Here is an 18,809-nt window from a genome sequence, read left to right as displayed (position 1 = left end):
TGAAGACCTAGACACTACAAATGCTCCTAAAACGAAGAGCGTCTCTTTCCATGAATGTATTGTAGTAGGAATATAGTGGAAACTCTGAGCCACTCTCCACAGCGTCTACATCTGCGTCATGAGGATTCAGACTCATCGTTTAGGTCTGTGTTATGAGGATCTACAGTCGTCATTTAGGTTTGCATCTTGCAAGTAAACACTCGTCGTCTTAGTCTGCATCATGATGGTCCGAAATATGGTCCCTCATTACGCAGACCTAGACTACAAGTGTGGACTCTCATGAAGAAAACGTAGGCGCCGAGAAAAATGGCTCAGGGTCGCCATTGTATTCCCAGTATTATAGTTTTTAGACGATCTGGATACAAAACAAGTCCTTCGATTTTGTTAAAATGCATTTTGGCAATTTAGAATGATTTTGCCAACTTCGAATGAATTCACAGAACCAGTAAAATACATCCTGGAAACGTAGTTAAATATTTATATAATTGGTGTCATACTTGGCTGAAACATACTAAAGATAAAGAATCTAGACTTCCAAAATCTTAATTTGGTTCTCATTGCAGTACAGTGGTTAATAGGGGCGTAGATAATTTATTCTTCTGGGGAGGTGACCAATCTTCTTTTTGGGGGGTAGAGGTTCACTTCTTTAGTATAAATATCCATCTGTTTCGGTGTTGAAAAGTGCAGCACAGACTGCATTGTGTTGCCTGGGCATTTATTTATTTCATACTCTCGTAGTCCATCTTCCCTCCCCTATTTTCTCTCTATCCATTTAGTCCTCTCCCACTATCTCTCTGATCACCCCCCCCCCCCCCCCCATCCCTTGGCCGGCCGGAGTGGCCAAGCAGTTCTAGGCGCTACAGTCTGGAACCACGTGACCGCTACGGTTGCAGGTTCGAATCCTGCCTCGGGCATGGATATGTGTAATGTCCTTAGGTTAGTTAGGTTTAAGTGGTTCTAAGTTCTATGGGACTGATGACCTCAGAAGTTAAGTCCCATATTGCTCAGGGCCATTTGAACCATTTTTGAACCCATCCCTTGACCCCTCTCCCCCCACGCTCTATCCTTCTCCTCGTCCTCTTCTCTGTTGGATTCCGCCACCTCAGTTCATCTCCTCTTCACCTATCTATGAAAACTCATATATATCTGTCAACTTTTGTGGTGATCAGTAAATCAGTGTCAAAGTTTATTGCTACGTAGCATTTATTGTAATACTTTTTGATACGCAGCATTGATAGTTTTGTTTTCTGGTGCGTAAACAAATGAAGTTGAAGGTGTCCCGACAGGGGAATATGCGACATACAAATGGCCATGTGAAAAACATGATTTTCAAGATTGATGCCACAAACATATAACAACTGCCCTTGCGATTTATCTATCGACATGGAAAATGTAAGCTGCACTGGAAATTATAACGGTTTAAAGTCGAATGGCATGCCGGTCGGAATCTTAGTGATACTGGAATCAAACTGTCTTCACCTTTGTACTTTCCTTTTAAAATTGTGGTTTCGATTACGTTGTTCTTTAATTTCTTCCTCGCAAGCTGGGTGCCATTACAAAGACGTGGCTGGTTTACCTTTCGCAACATAATGATTGCCGATCCGACTTAATTACAGATTGGGAGGCGGTAATCCAGGGAAATCCAGCGAATTTAAAAATTCCGTAGGATAGTTGACTACATCATCTTGGTTAGTAACGGAATAAACAGACTTGTATGTCAGCAATTCGCCAGGTGTCATATTTTGAATCTGAAAATTCATTTCGTTAACATCAAGGTTTTTTGCAGCCAATATAACACGTTTATTCAACCAAAAATGGTTTGCAACTGTTAAACGACATTTGCTGTGCGCGAATTGTCAAACATGATGACTATGAATGTGTCAGACAGCTCTCAAATTTCAAAACGATAATAGACATTACGTTTATAAAAAACAAAGATGATGTGACTTACCAAACAAAAGCGCTGGCAGGTCGATAGACACACACAAACACAAACATACACATAAAATTCAAGCTTTCGCAACAAACTGTTGCCTCATTCTGTCGTCTTATTTTCTCTTTGTGTTTTTGCATTCCCTCTTTCCTGATGAGGCAACAGTTTGTTGCGAAAGCTTGAATTTTGTGTGTATGTTTGTGTTTGTGTGTGTCTATCAACCTGCCAGCGCTTTCGTTTGGTAAGTCACATCATCTTTGTTTTTAGATATATTTTTCCCATGTGGAATGTTTCCCTCTATCATATTAATATCATTAATTTGAATCCAACAATTACGTTTGTTATTGTCACTGTTGCATTTCGAAATCTTTCCTGTCGTCTTATTTTCTCTTTGTGTTTTTGCAATCCCTCTTTCCTGATGAGGCAAAAGTTTGTTGCGAAAGCTTGTATTTTGTGTGGTAACCCGCAAACGATGTCAAAATCTTTTGTATGGTACTCTATTCAATGTACTGTCCGAAATATTATGTAGACAGTGATGTTCCTCTTGATGGTCAAGTGTGCAAAATTTCTTCAAGATCAGAATAAAATTGTAGGTTGGTGTAGAAGTGTGTAAGTAAAGTACCCTCCGCCATGCACCATTCAGAATTTTAAGCAGACAGCGCCCTCGATCCTGCTTTGAATATCAAGTGTGCCAAATTTCATCAAGATCGGAATAAATACGTACAATTTGTCGAATTCCGTTACATAAAGGAACCTCTGCCATGCACCATACGAAACTTTATGTAGACTGTGACCTTCCTCTTGCTTTCAAGGTATAGTGTGCAAAATTTCATCAAGATTGTATGCAATACAAACTCACGGACACAATGAAAACGTACTTTCAATTTTTGTCAAATTTTCCAATTTTTCGGTCGATTTTCGAAAAATTTTATTTCATAAAAACCTTGTCCTGAGAATTACGAACACAGCAAAAAAAATTTAGCCGAATTGGTCCAGCAGTTCTCGAGTTTTACGCTTATCAACACATTTGGCAATTAATTTTTATTTATATAGATAAGAAGCCCGAAATATACGCGTAAAGGATATAATGTTGGGGTTTGTCTTTTGGTGCTCAGGTAAAATAAAAACTTTTGATTAACGTTCATAATACGACAATGACACGCGCAGACTAAACGGCTGCGTAGCGCAGCTCAGCAGTAATACGGGCAGGCAAGCAAGTTTCCTGCAGCCTGCCCGGGTTGGGTTCTGCTTGGCTTCGCTGGGAGTGAAGCAGCCTGCCCGTTCTGCTGACAATGCGCGGCGGCCTGCCCGCCTGGCCACTGGGCAAGCATGGGCGGATTAAAAGCAGAACATGTACACCACTATGTGGCACGTGGGGCTCTACTGCCACTGAAGAGAGTGGTCTTTGGCATTGGGTGCAATTCTGCATTACTCGTTATATAAAACTGGAAAGCATATTCTGATACTAGGTTCCACTGAAAATGTTTGTCATCACAAATCCATCAACATCAATGATGTGAATTTCAAAATTAACTGGCATGACACTGAGTTTTCAAAGGAGTGAAATGATTACTTTATGGGGTTTATCAACACATAATAAATTTACCATGCACGACACCTGCTCTTCAGCAAAGAGTTTAAGAGACCTCAAATATGCATTGATGATACATCAACCCACACAGCATTACTCAGTCACAAAGAATGAAGTATTACACTATAAGTAACCAAGCCATGTTTAACAAATTACAGATGAGACATTACATCCAATAAAGCAATGTGCTGTTGACTGTAGATAAGTTGATCAGTTTATAATGAAAACTGTGTCAACTTCAGTCATCATCATAATTCTGCTAATTAAATGAATGCTAATTTCTGCAGCAATTTATTTTCTTCTGCAGAGTGGAAAACCTTACTGAAGGAAGCATCTTTCTGTGGAACACAGTGTTTACATCTACTGTACAAGGAGAAAAGTGAAAAAAAGTACAGCACTCTACACCGAAGTACCAATTATGAGGATACTCCAAGAAATAGCAAGATACTGGCCATCTCCACTATGGAGACTGATTTCAAGCTACTTAATAATACCGTATCATTTTATTCAGTATCATGTATCGGTGTTCTAACAGTGCAAGTCAAAAGGAAGCTGCTACTGAACAATCTGTGACTGCTTAAAATGAACTATGTGATACAAAGTCCTGTCACCTGTGAGGTCAGAGATGTTATTCAAATTTCAAGGATGGAAGTTGAAACAGACACAAATTTGCCATCTGCTTAAAGAAGTGTATGGTGAAACAGTAATGTTTTGTAGAAATGAGAGAAAATAGTGTGAAATGCACAACAAAGAACAAATATGGATCATAAAACTCAATCTAGAAGTCCATTGCTCATCACAGATGATCTGAAGAATCATCAAGAAGTTCATAGACTTCCGGGGATATAGTTTTGGAATTTGTGAAATGAATGAAATGAGGAATTACGGTACAGTCTCCTTCAGTGAAACATCTATGTAAGAAGCAATTCAGTATTTCAGCTTTTGTCCTCTGCTTCAGAGTCTAAGTATGACCTTTAAGTGTAAATGATATTTCTGTTAAGTGTTCACTCAGTGAATGAGTCTATAGAACTAAATACACACCTCATGATGGTGTATATGTATGTTAACAGAAGGCAGTTCTGATTTTTAATGTAGTCTACAAATAATAATTACACTTTTATCTTTTCACATTTTGTGTGCAATTCTACACAGAAACACTTGGGAAATCATTCTCTACGGCTGATAGAATCCTTTCAGATTGTGATAAATTTTTCTTTAGATGATGGCTAAGTATAATTACCTAAAAAGATACCAAATTTGCAAGTGACATTGACAGTTTAATTTCAGGTAAACTGTCTTTTAACCTCTCAGCCTTCTACTGATAATGCTCAGATTCTCCCTCTTAAGCTCTGAGGTACACATCATGAATTGTAAAACAAACACATTTATGTAAATAAATTCATAATGTGCACTTGAGTATTTACTTGAGTAATAATAAAGTAAATACTAATTAAGCCATGTGTCATGAACATCTTTAAATGTTTGACAACTGCAAACAGTCAGCTAGTAAAAATATCAAACTGACTTACTTCACTGAAATGTCCTCATCTGATTCATCCCCATTGTGAATTATTTTTGTCAGTTCTTTTACTCTCGTAGTGAGATATTCTCCGACAGCTTCCAACATCCCCCTTGCAATGCGACTGAAAATTAAATTGCAATATTTGCTTTAAAGTCTGTATAACTGCAGAGTAAACAGGAGAATAAGTATCAATTAATAAATATCTGAAACTGAGTGTCACACCATACTAACATTGCACATAAATCTTATTTACAAACTGAAGATAAATATGACCAACAGATCATATCAAATCAACATAAAATGTGCATACCACATATAAACAAAAAATTTATTTTATTTCTTATCTGTAAATCCATTTTCCTGAAGTAACTGAAATCAAAAACATATGGCAGCACATTAGTAAAGTTCACAACTAAATTTTGGCACAATACTCCAATAAAACAGTATAAGACACAACAAATGTACATGGAGGTAAAATGAAAATATTGTGTGACATTGTTGGTTGTGGAGTTCTACTGCTCTAATCAGCATCTTTTCACTGTTGTGTGTGTGTGTGTGTGTGTGTGTGTGTGTGTGTGTATGTGTGTGTGTGTGTGTGCCTGAAGTGTAACTTTTTTATGGTTAAATGTCAGAAGTACATGACAATTGTAGCATCACTTTTGAGCTGTTGATCAGGAAGAGCGAGGAAAAACTCATGCTGCCTAGTAAGTTGGTGTTCTTGAGTAGCAATGGGAAAAAAGGGAGGGAGCTTTGTCACCTGTAAGGTCTCCATCTGACTAATGCATCACACTCAACAGTGACACATGCTGACACTTCAAGAGACACCGCAAAGAGATTCGTGATTCAAAACTGGACCTTGGTGCACTGGTGGCAATCATGGTACAGCATTCTCTCTCTCTCTCTCTCTCTCTCTCTCTCTCTCTCTCTCTCTTACTGACAAATATGTCTGATGAAATCATCTTAATCACCAGGATTCAAAAAGGCTCCTGGTAAAATTGGCTCCAGGTCAACTGCCACAGTATTAGTTAGTTAAAGAGTCAGCTACCTTGGCAACACGAACACGTACATTTTGGTCATCAACCATAAAACACTCTGATGTCCCTCATTTAATCATCCCCAGTATCACTGAATTTTATCCCCAGTATCACTGAATTTTATGGAAGTATTTTTTCAATGTCTTTGGTTTGCATCATAAGGTACAATCGTACCAGTACAATTTTCTCCTTTTCCTACTCCAGTCATGGTTGATATGCGGGATGAACCACTACTGGTACGACATGAAACGACATGGTATCTTTCTCGACTTTTTCTGGAATGTGGATTCTCAGAATTTTGTGAGTAAGGTTGTTTTGCAAAATGTCTTCCTTTAATGTCTTCAATTGCTATTTGTTTGGCATTGCTGTGATACTTTCACATTAAATAAAAAAGTATGTAAATACATCAAACAGCTTTTCTTTGAACCTTTTCTATTGCTTTCATTAAGAGCCTAGACTGATGAACTTTACTCAGGAATTGATTGAATGAGAGTTTCGTAAGCAACCTCATTCATGCATGTTTTGTGTTGCCTTAGTACTTCCTTAGAAGTATTATAATAGATCTAAGCCTAGCACCTAACTTCCCTACAGCATGGTGTTCCACCTTAAAGTCACTGCAGATGGATACTATCAGGTACTTGAAAGTTCTCACTGGTTCCAGTGACTGCGTATCACTCAGTCAAACAATATCAGATCTTTTCACTCATTTTAAGTGGATTGCATTACATTTATTCACGATTTGAGTTAGTTTGATATCTCTGTCCTACGTGCTGATTAAATTGAAGTCTCATTACATCTTGTACCAAATTTCTAGCTATGTCTCCTCTCAGTATATTACTGTATGATCACCAAATCAACTGACAGAGCTACAAATGTTATCCATTACATCATTTATAAATCGTGAACAGCAATGGCTGCATCACACTACCTTCAAGTACACTTGACATTCTGAGCCTCAGACTATGTCTCCCCATTTACAACAACATAATACCTAATGAAACTTCCTGCTGAATTAGTATTCAAACTGGGGACACCTTTTCTTTTAACAGGCACATGTGACTATACTATTCAAATACTGTTCACCACCTGCCCTCACAGACTTATTTCTGCCAGCACCTTCTTTCCACGTTTTCCTGTATATCACTTGAGATTAGCACTCCTGGAAGAAACGATGGTCTGAAGAATTGGTTCAGCAACAGCCCATGAGACTGTTTAAAGAATAAATTTTCATTTTGCAGCAGGCTGTGCACTGATTTGAAACTTTCTTACAGATTAAACCAGTGTGCTGGACCAAGATTCAAACTTGGATGGGTTGGGGGCTGTACTTGAATGGCTCAGGCAGTAGATCACTTGCCCACGTGATGCAGAGATCACTGGATCAAGTCCCTGTCTGGCTCAAAGTTTTAATCTACCAGGAAGTTTCAAATTGCTTCAATCCTTAACAGGTATGCTCATCAGTGAAAATCAGTTTCTGACATTCAATTTTCATCTTCTGGAAGTTACATTGCTTGTAAATGTACAATGGATGAATTGAGAGGATATCTTTAACTAGGGCAGTGTGGATAAATTTGGATTTGGGTCTGGAAAGTAAGCCTTTTGACAGAAAGGACATATTTGGAACAGAGGGGCACTTGGGGGAGATATGTACAATAGCATGTGAGTCAAGATTGTGATCTATGGGTATGAGTATTGTTCTGAGTGGGCCTTCCTGATCTTATAATGTTCCTTAAAATCCGTCTTGATTGCAAATTTTTTTATTATTCATATGACCGGTTTCGGTTCATTCAGAACCATCTTCAGATCTGATATTTCAGTTACAGGAGTAACCCGTCCAAATCCAGCAACTTTCACATGCTACGTCACATCAGCATGACGTAGCATGTGAAAGTTGTTGGATTTGGACGGGTTACTCCTGTAACTGAAATATCAGATCTGAAGATGGTGCTGAATGAACCGAAACCGGTCATATGAATAATAAAAAATTTGCAATCAAGACGAATTTTAAGTAACATTATAAAATCACTGATTTCCGTTATCCCATAAGACATTATGTCTGTTTATGCAAACCTTCCTGATCTGCTGAAACATGACTATGTCTAATGTAGCACAATGCACAATGGAAGTATCCCCAGGTAATATGCTTCAAAATAAGTAAATCTATTACACATGGCAAAGAAAGAGATTTTCTGCCGCGCTGTTGTAAGTAGTGGGGCTAAAACTGTCATCCATCTACACTACGTTCAAAATTTTGACCTTTGCAATTAATTTTGATTTCACAAATACGAAGAAATGGCTCAAGAAGAGGACATTCACACTAAGAAGATCACAATTTAAGTAAGTACGTCTTCTGCAGACTTCAAGAAATTTTCATTGTTTCTAAACTTAAATACACCATAAAAAGCCAAATAAAGTATACTGAGGTAAAAGGAAACTATTTTATGAAACAAAGAGGCTTCTGACAATAATTTTTTGATCCTGTAGTCATTTATTTTTCAGTCTTATTTCATAAAGGATTTTCAGTTTTGTTGTGGTCTTCAGTCTAAAGACTATTTTGTTGCAGCTCCCCAGCTACTCTACCCTGCACATGCCTCTTCACCTTCAAATAAGTACATGAATCTACATCCATTACTAAATTCATCTCTTGGTCTCCCTCTACAATTTTTACCCTCTGAACATCCCTCCAATACTAAATTTATGATACCTTGATGTCTCAGAATGTGTCCTATCAACCAATCCCCTCTTCTAGCGTAGTAAGGTCACAACTTTCCTTTTTCCTCAATATTATTCAGTACCTTCTCATTACTGATCTACCCATCTCATCTTCAGCATTTTTCTGTTACACTAAATTTCAAAAGCTTATGTTATCTTCTTCTCTAAACTGCTTATTGACCACATTTTACTTCCACCCACTCCCAGACAATTACCTCCAGCAAAAAGCTTTCTAACAATTAAATCTATATTAAATGTTAATAAATTTTTCTTCTTCCAAAATCATTGTCTTGCCATTGCCACTCTACATTTTATATCCTCTCTACTACTACCATCATCAATTATTTTGCTGTCCAAGTACCGAAACTTGTCTACTACATCCAGTGTCTCTTTTCCTAATCTAATTTCCTCAGCATTGCCTAATTTAATTCTACCACATTCTGTTATCTTGGTTTGCTTTTGTTGATGTGAATCTTATGTCCTCCTTTCAAGAGACTGTGCATTCCATTCAAATGCTCTTCCAAGACCTTTGCTGTAACCGATAGGATTACATGTAACTGACAAACCTCGAAGTTTTTATTTCTTATCCTTGAACTTTGAATTCCTACTCCAAAATTTTCTTTGGTTACCCTTAATTTTGCAGTTATGAACTTAAGTTACAATTGTAGTGTCAACTGTGTTTCAGTGGACTATTATTTAATATATTTAATTTTTCTTTCATAATGATTTGGTTTTGGTTGTTTTTATTTTATTTCATATGAGATGAGTGAGCATTGTTAAAGAAGGTACGATCATACGGAATAGATTCCCATCTATATGAGAGGCTTGACGAGTTCTTAAGTAACAGAACCCGGTGTGTTGTCCTCTACAGCAAGCGTTCATCAGAGACAAAGGTATCGTCAGGAGTCCCCCAGGAAAGTGTAATAGAACCACTCTTGTTCTCTAAATAAAAAAAAAATGATCTGATGGCAGGGTGATCAGCAATTTGAGGCTGTTTGCTGATGATCCTGTGGTGTATGGGAGGTGTCACAGATGAGTGACTGTAGAAGGATACAAGATGACTTCGACAAAGTTTCTAGATGATGTGATGAATGGCAGCTTGCTTTCAACCTACATCTACACCTACATGGATACTCTGCAAATCGCATTTAAGTACCTGGCAGAGGGTTTATCGAACCACCTTCACAATTGTCTATTATTCCTATCTCGTATAGCATGTGGGTAGAATGAACACCTATGCTTTCCACATGAATTCTTATTTCCCTTATTTTATCATGGTGATAAGGTCGGCATGGAGGTCGGCATCAACAAAATATTTTTGCATTCAGAGGAGAAAGTTAGTGATCCGAATTTTGTGAGAAGATTCCTCCGCAGCAAAAATAGCCTTTGTTTTAATGATGTCCATCCCAAATCCTGTATCATGTCAGTAACACTATCTCCCCTATTTCACAATAACACAAAACGTGCTGCCCTTCTTTGAACATTTTTGATGTACAATGTCAATCCTAGCTGGTAAGGATCCCACACCACACAGCAGCATTCTAAAAGAGGATGGACAAGAATGGTGTAGGCATTCTCCTTAGTAGATCTGTTACATTTTCTAAGTGTCCTGCCAATAAAATGCAGTCTGGTTAGCCTTCCCCACAACATAAGGAACAGCATAGGGCCTATAACACTACCTTGGGGAATGCCAGAAATCACTTCTGTTCCACTCTATGACTTTCCGTCAATTACTACGAACTGTAACCTCTCTGACAAGAAATCATGAATCCAGTCACATAACTGAGACAATATTCCATAAGTACGTAATTTCACTAGAATCTGCTTGTGTGGTACAGTGTCAAAAGCGTTCCGAAACTCCAGAAATACAGAATCAATTTGAAATCCCTTGTCAATAGCACTCAACACTTCATGTGAATAAAGAGCTAGTTGTGTTTCACGAGAACGATGTTTCCGAAATCCGTGTTGACCGTGTGTCAGTAGATCGTTTTCTTCGAGATAATTCATAATGTTTGAACACAATATATGTTCCAAAATCCTGCTGCATATCACCATTAATGATCTGGGCTTGTAATTTAGTGGATTACTCCAACTACCTTTCTTGAATATTGATGTGACCTATGCAACTTTCCAGTCTTCGGGTACAGATCTTTCGTCAAGTCAACGGTTGTATACGATTGTTAAGTATGGAGTTACTGCATCAGCATACTCTGAAAGGAACCTAATTGCTTTAAGTTGCTTCCCTACTCCACGGATACCTAGTTCCTTGTCACTCATGTTGGCAGCTGTTCTTGATTCGAATTCTGGAATAATTACTTCGTCTTCTTTTGTGAAGGCATTTGGGAAGGCTGTGTTTAGTAACTCTGCTTTGGCAGCACTGTCTTTGATAGTATCTCCATTGCTATCGTGCAGGGAAGGCATTGATTGTGTGTTGCTGCTAGCATACTTCATATATGACCAGAAACTCTTTGGATTTTCTGCCAGGTCTCGAGACAAAGTTTTGTTGTGGAAATTATTATAAGTATATCACATTGATGACCGTGCTAGATTTCGAGCTTCTGTAAATGATAGCCAGTCTTGGAGATTTTGCATCTGTCTAAATTTGGCATGCTTTTTTCGTTTTTTCTGCAACAGTGTTCTGACATGTTTTGTGTACCAAGGAGGATCAGCAGAAAAATGTAAATTAATGCAGGTGAGCAACAAAACAATTCTGTATTTTTCGAATAAAGCATTAGTAGAGTGTTGCTCAACGCAGTCCCATCGATTAAATATCTAGGTGTAATTATGCAAAGCTTTACAAAATGAAATTAGCATGTCAGAACTGTAACACGGAAGGCAAATGGTTGACTTCAGTTCACTGGGAGAATTTTAGAAAAAAGGATTCATTTGTAAGGGGTATGGTACATAAAACATTACTGTGACCTGTTCTTGAGTACTACTCAAAAGACATAAAGAAAGACATTGACACGATTCACAGGCTGGCTGCCAGATTTGTTACTGGTAGGTTCAATGAACAGGTTAGTATTATGGAGGTGCTTAATGAATTCAAATGTGAATCCCTAAAGGACGTTATTTTCCCAAGACAATGCTGAGAAAATTTATAGAAACTTTATTTGAAGCTGAGTGTAGAACGATTCTAGTGCTGCCGACTTACAAACTGCACGAGAACCATGAAGATAAAAAAAACTGTGGCTTGTATGGGTACATACAGACAGTCATTTTTCCCTCGCTTTATTTGTGAATGTCACAGGAAAGGAAATTACTATAAGTGGTATGCAACACCATGCACCATGCAGTGGCTTGTGGGGTATATATGTAGATGGCCAGTAATGACTTAGATGATATTTAAAAATTGATAGTAGGTTTTAATGAGGAATTACACATACAGATATCAAATCAAACCAAGAATTAAAACTCAGAATGGACAATTTAAATAAAGAACTAAACCATCAAAACAGAAAGTTAGATAATTTCATCAGCTGCCTCTGTAGCTTCTACCAACATAATACAGAACACACAGAACTGCTGAATTAAATCTTAATATGACAAATGACTGTAAGATTATATTGCCAGGTTGAAAATAAAAAAATTCAATTAAAATGAGATATTAATATGATTAATGATCCATTAAATAATTTAAAATTAACATTAGAATAAGAACTGATTAAAAATTACAGATGTTTTAATGAGGAGTTTAACAATGAAGTATCATGAAATGAAGTCATGGAAATTGTTCATTATGTGTCTCCTGATGTAAATGCCCAAAGAAAATTACAGGGAGATAGTTACCTGGATATAGCAACTGAGTTAAGGGAAAACTGACAGGAATTCAAAAGTCTAAAGAAACAGGCAAACTGTAATAGTCACTTGGTTACTGAACTAAAAGAAACATTCCCAACAAAATACCACTGGGGCAATGGGTGCAGTACATTCAATACTTACAGAGTATTGAACATACTGAGAGTAGCTTAAAGGAAATTATTATGCAGATGGCACAGATGGTTAACCATACAAGTTTTAAATATACTTAAAGGACTGCTAGTAAAGACAATGGGAATAGAGACTGTAAAGCAGTGAGGGTACAGAATTTTTGCATAGTTAAATATATTTCCCCCATAAGCCACAGTTGAACAGTCTGCTGTACCATTGTTTTAATGCTCCTATGAGTAATTGTGTCATTTATAAATGTTATGTTACAGTGTTGGTTTCAAATAGTGCACAGGTCCACAATTTTGCATAGGATTTGCTCAGTTAATGCAGATATTTGTTGGTGTTGTGTTGCTATATGTTTGGGGCACTCATTGGGCAGTACACCTCACGCACACACGACTGCCAACTCCAGCATTTCTGGCCAGAGAAAACAGGGGAATAGTAAGCAAAAGTAGTTGCTATGTACAGTAAAGAAACAAAAAACTGACAAGCTATACAAGGAGTTCAAATATAAAAGGAGAAGAGAAACTGGGGAGAGATTTAATGAAGGGGAGGGATGTACAAACAGAATTGTTGAAGTTATGGACAGGAAAACTCTTTGAGCTTCAACAATGGGCTTGGTCCACGGTACTGCATAATGCAGAGCATATCAAGAGGTATATTGGAGAAATGCAAACAACACCAAGTGTCACTGAACAGCCACCAGTTGTAGATCCTAACGATTATAGCTACAGCTATATTTTTTTAAGCTGTTGACAGTGAGCTCTTGTAGTAAAACTAGTGCAAGATATAATAACTTCAGGTCTCTCCATTCTTTGTCACCAGAGACCATTACCTGCTAACTGTTCCAAGAGAGAAGGGTAAATGCTTTGTAGGACAAACAGTAATGAAACCATGGCAGCAGCTAATCTCTCACGGCCAGCAACTGATAATACTTAACTCTCATAAAATTCCATCGTATGAAAAATTTGTACCCATGTGGTAAGCCCAGTCTTATCTGAAATAAGTAACCCATCACTAACTCAAGGCATTTTTCCACAGAGACTGAAATATGCCGTTGTTAAACCCCAATTAAAGAAAGATGATAAAAGTAAATAGCTACCAACCTGTTTCACTACTGGCATCACCGTCCAAAATTTTTGAGCAGATGATGTATTCCAGAATAGTGTCTCACCTTAACAACAACAGTATCCTTAGCAAATCAGTTTAGGTTTCAGAAAGGTTGCTCTACTGAGAATGCCATTTACATGTTCACTCACCTGATTTTACAAGCGCTAAATAATAAAATACTGCCAGTTGGTATTTTCTGTAACCCCTCTCAGACATTTGAATGTGTGAATCATAGTATTCTCCTAGGTAAATTGACATTTTATGGGATTGGTGGTACAACCAACCAACGGATAATGTCATATCGAACCAAAAAAATGCAGAAAGTTGCACTCAGTAATTCAAGCAATGTAGTCCAGGGACATAATTCTGACTGGGGAGAAATCACGTGAGCAGATTCCCAAGGTTCAATCTTACGTCCACTATTGTTCCTTCTTTATCCAATTTTCTCATATACATAAATGATCTTCTGTCTAGTACACAACATGCAGAATTATTTCTTTTTACAAATGACACTAGTATCATAATCAGTCCAAGCACGCACATACAGAAACAGAAGAAATGGTAGATGATGTTCTTAAAAGTACATAGACTGGTTTTCTGCAAATGGTCTCACCCTCAATTTTAAAAAGATACAACATATTCAGTTCCGCACATCTAGAGGTACTACACTGATAGTAAGTGTAACACATGGTAAGGAAAAAACAAATGTGGTGGAAACTTCAAAGTTTTTAGGGGGGCATGCTGATGAGAATTTAATTTGGAAGAAACATATTTTGGAACTCCTGAAAAAACTTCGTTCAGCCACATTTGCACTTAAAATCATTGCAAATCTCATATTAGTAAGTCGACATATTTTGCATATTTTCATTCAATAATGTCATATTCTGGGGTAACTCATCTTTAAGAAAGAAAATCTTCATTGCACAAAAACATGCTGTGGGAATAATATGTGGTGCTCACCCGTGATCATCTTGTAGACATCTGTTTAAGAAGTTGGGCATTCTGACTACTACTTCCCTGCATATTTATTCCCCTCATGAAGTTTGTTGCAAATAATACACTACAGTTCGAAAGGAACAATGAGTACATAATTACAATACCAGAAGGAAAAACGACATTCATTTCTCCATATTAGGGTTGTCTTTAGCGCAAAAGGGAGTACACAATGCTGCAACAAAAATTTTTGATCACTTACCCAGTGACAAAAAATTTCTGACAGATAGAAAAAGTAGTGGGTAGTAATCATTAACTTACATCTGTATATCTCTTTTTCTTTTTGTAAAACATCACAATTTAGGAATGTTCAGAAGGTAGCCATATGTACAAATTAATTTGTGATGTGAATGTAAAAGGACTCATTCGACACCACTACAATCTATGTGCAAAATAATCCATGGAACATGTAATTAACTAATCAACCTGATGGTCCATTAAGTTTTTACAGATAGTAACATTTTGTGTAATTTTTATGCTGGGAACTTTTATAGTGACAGGTTTTGTAATGGCTTGGAATTATATTTGTTGTTTGTGTATAGGCTAATCCAATTTGCCTCTATTCTAGTAAGCTTTCTACGTAGACTCCACTTGTAAGGATCTGGGACAATCTACGTACTTGACTAAAAACTGTCAATGCGGAGTATCATCTTGAAGTAAGGTGTCTAACAGTTCTGCAGTACTTTTGTATTCAGGACACTTTTTTTCCCATATGATCTGTTCCTGAAAGGGCATAAATATTTTACTGGGCATAGAAGCATCTGGAAATGCTCAGTAAAGAGACCTCCCAAGTTCCTGAACAGATACACAATGCATTTTCCAAAGTAATTAACACAAAATATATTTAACAACAGAAACACTTTCCATTACTGTCCCAGTCCAGTATTTTTCAACCTACAACTGGCATTGTCATCGAAATATAACAAACTTTATGTGGCTGGAAAGTGATATCTTAGTCAGTGACAAAATATTTTAGCACATTTTCCAAGAAGATACAATACACTCTGTCAGAATGTTATTAAGTTTCTGGCAGGATGTACTTCTGATTCAAGCTAACATACTAGCTTAAAAACAGCTTTGTAGATGCTGTCTACACAGACATGACACAGTGTTTGTAATACTGGGTGAAAATTCAGCTTAATATAAAATTTTATAATTGAAGAGGAATCGTCTAGAGATTTTTATGTTCCAGGTGCTAACAAAATTGCTTCACTAAAACATTATCTTCTTATGGAAGGCATTTTCGGGTTTGATTTGTAGGAGCTGCAGGGTTTCTTTAGTATTTATAGACAAGGGCATTGTGGTTTTGGGGACTGCATCAAACACATAGAAGATTGTCATAGCCAATCTGTTCCTGTCCATTCGTTTGAGGTGTCCATAAAGTCTCGCACATCTTTTGCAGATTGAGTCTAATTTTTTTTCTATTTTGCCACAGACTTCCTTGTTGGATATTTTTGGCAGATGCCATTCTTATAATTGGATACCATGATTGCTCTAATCACTCTCCACTCTTTTTTCTCCAGTTCTTCGAGAAGATCTCTATTTGCATTTAGGTACAGGGTTTCAGCTGCATACATAGCTAGAACCTCAAAACATTTCCAAGTGATGTATCTTAGCATTTTGTGAAAGACATTTTTTGTTGTAGATTGTGTGCAGCATTTGGTAGGCTATTTCAAGCTTATTTATTCGTTCTGTAACTGTTTCCACGTCTGGTCCATTTTTCATAAAATTTCATGCAGTAACTTAAAATTTTTCCATTCTGCTGATGTCTTTATATTCCATCTGAAGTTTAGCTGGGATATCTTTGATGTTAGTCATTGCTCCTATTTTTTCAAATGATGCCTGCAGGCAATTCATTAAGAATCTTTAACAGGACTTCACTGTCTAAAGAATCACAGGCTTTCTTGAAGTTCACAAAACTTGCTAAGTACTGCTTTGACCTTAATGCAAAATATCTCGTGTCTGATGATGCTTTTGAGGTTAAGGATCTATTCAGCTGTTGAACAACCTTCCCTGAAGCTGTTTGGTATTCTGCTATTTGATGGTCGAGTTGGGCTTCTAAATGCTCCAGGATGACGAAAAGCGAGAGAATTTTGTAGATTATAGATAGAAGGGATATTACCCTATAGTAGTAACTGGTGTTTTTCATGTTGCCTTTCTGATGCACTGGATGGATTAGGACTATTTTACAATCTTTGGGTGGGATTTCTTCAAAACAATATTTTTCATTTGCTGTTGTAAGATTTCAACTTGTTCCTCAGGGGCACAGTTCTGAATTACTGAGTCGTCTCCAGGCACTTTGTTGTTTCCGAGACGGACAACATGGTGCTTTACTTCATCTTTGTCAAGTAGTTTCTTCAAGTAATCTGCTATGTTACAATTTTCTTCATTTGAAAGTGTCAATGTACCACCATTTTGCTGAAAGCATAGAGATGGTGGCTTATAGCCCACAATTTCTTCTTAAAGGTTCTATAATACACATATGTTTCATTTCTCATAAAGTTTTTGTCTATCTTATCAAGAAGTGTTTTTCCGTATTTACATTTCTCAGTTCTGAACACTCTAGCAGGCTGGGGCCATTAGATTTTGTAAGCTTCCTACTCAGATTTGGTTCTTTTTTAACTTCATGTGAATCAAGCAAGTGCTGTCGGCTACTGGGGTTGATCCACTCCATATCACAGACTGGCCATTGCTGCACCAAAAGACGTTTAGAGATGAGCTCCACAACAACGCATAGACACAGTTCCTTGTTTTCATTAATAATTACAGGTAATAATTTTTTACTAATAAAGATTGTTATTTGTGGCGGTGTGTGTGTGTGTGTGTGTGTGTGTGTGTGTGTGTGTGTGTGTGTAAGGGAGGGGGAGGTTTTATTAGAAAATGTAAATTAGCTCCATTGAGTAGTGTGTAGCTCAGATGAAGAAATTAATTTATTATTAGTATATGCAAATAAGCCTATTAGGGCTATGCGAAGTAATTACAGAAGTGGACAGCCGCCTTCCTTTGTACGCATATTTCTTTCATTCTCTTCCTGTGGGTTTCCTTTCTCTCTCTCTCTCTCTCTCTCTCTCTCTCTCTCTCTCTCTGTCATGTTGTTCCAGTATTCTACTTAGGTTTTTCCTCTTGTCTGACTTGCCATTTACAAATTTTGGAGAAAAAGATTTCGCGGTTTTGAACAACTTGTGGTGTAATTCAAGTCAATTTCAGATCAGTTTTGATCTCACCAATCCATTTCATAGTGCTCATTTTGGTTTTACTCCCATTGTCAAAGAATTCTAATATTTATTTTGTGTGGATTCATTCATTTAATGTTATTCTGGATATCTATGTAATGTCTGACTTCCCTGAGTGCCTGTGAAACGATATTGTTCTACATGTATTGAACTTAGAATTGTTTACTTTTTATCACTGTTCTCAACAGCTGTTTTCCTGTTCAAGATTAGTGTTTTTGATTCTGGCATAACTAGTGTATTATAATGTCTTAGTTTTGTGTGCTTGCAGATACACTTCCTGTTGCAAGTATTTTGTGCGAAATGGCTTGCAGCTGCCACTTTTCGCACTTAATGTAGTTTGCTTTTTTATTCCATTTTCCTGATATATTTAAGTTGTGAAATATGTTTAATTTTGCCATATTTCATTTCCATTAATTTTCTCTTTTTTTCCAGGTCACATATTCTATCCTTTCAAAAGTTATTTGGAGACCAACTTTTACTGCAGTTCCTTTCAGGAGTTCAATCTGATTTTCGGCTGAATATCACATGTTAAGACTAGGCAGTCTATAGACAACTTGCCTCACCCTGAAGTGACTTGACTCCTGGTTAATTCTGAGGATTGATTTCTGTTATACATCTTTCTGGCATCACTTTCTCAAGGATACAGTTGAAGTATGTATTGTATTAGCAAAAAGTGGAGTTATTTTTACATAACAGTGGTGAAAAGGAGATCATAAGATTTTTTATGTATCATCAGTATTCTGACTGATTTGAT

General features: G+C 37.1%; 1 protein-coding gene across 2 annotated transcripts in view; it reads right to left on the bottom strand.

The window, feature by feature from the left end:
• The window catches only part of LOC124724436 (mitogen-activated protein kinase kinase kinase 4), a 209,989-nt gene that overhangs the window by 91,475 nt on the left and 99,705 nt on the right, over positions 1–18,809 (bottom strand). For both annotated transcript variants that reach the window (XM_047248448.1, XM_047248449.1), the window contains exon 13: positions 5,054–5,167. In XM_047248448.1, coding sequence (XP_047104404.1) covers positions 5,054–5,167 — 114 coding nt within the window. The remainder of the gene's footprint in view (positions 1–5,053; positions 5,168–18,809) is intronic.

This window comes from Schistocerca piceifrons, chromosome 1 (assembly GCF_021461385.2).
Source record: "Schistocerca piceifrons isolate TAMUIC-IGC-003096 chromosome 1, iqSchPice1.1, whole genome shotgun sequence".
Classification (NCBI taxonomy): Eukaryota; Metazoa; Arthropoda; class Insecta; order Orthoptera; family Acrididae; genus Schistocerca; species Schistocerca piceifrons.
The sequence above is the reverse complement of the archived record's forward strand: the minus strand, read 5'-3'. Positions and strand labels throughout refer to the sequence as shown.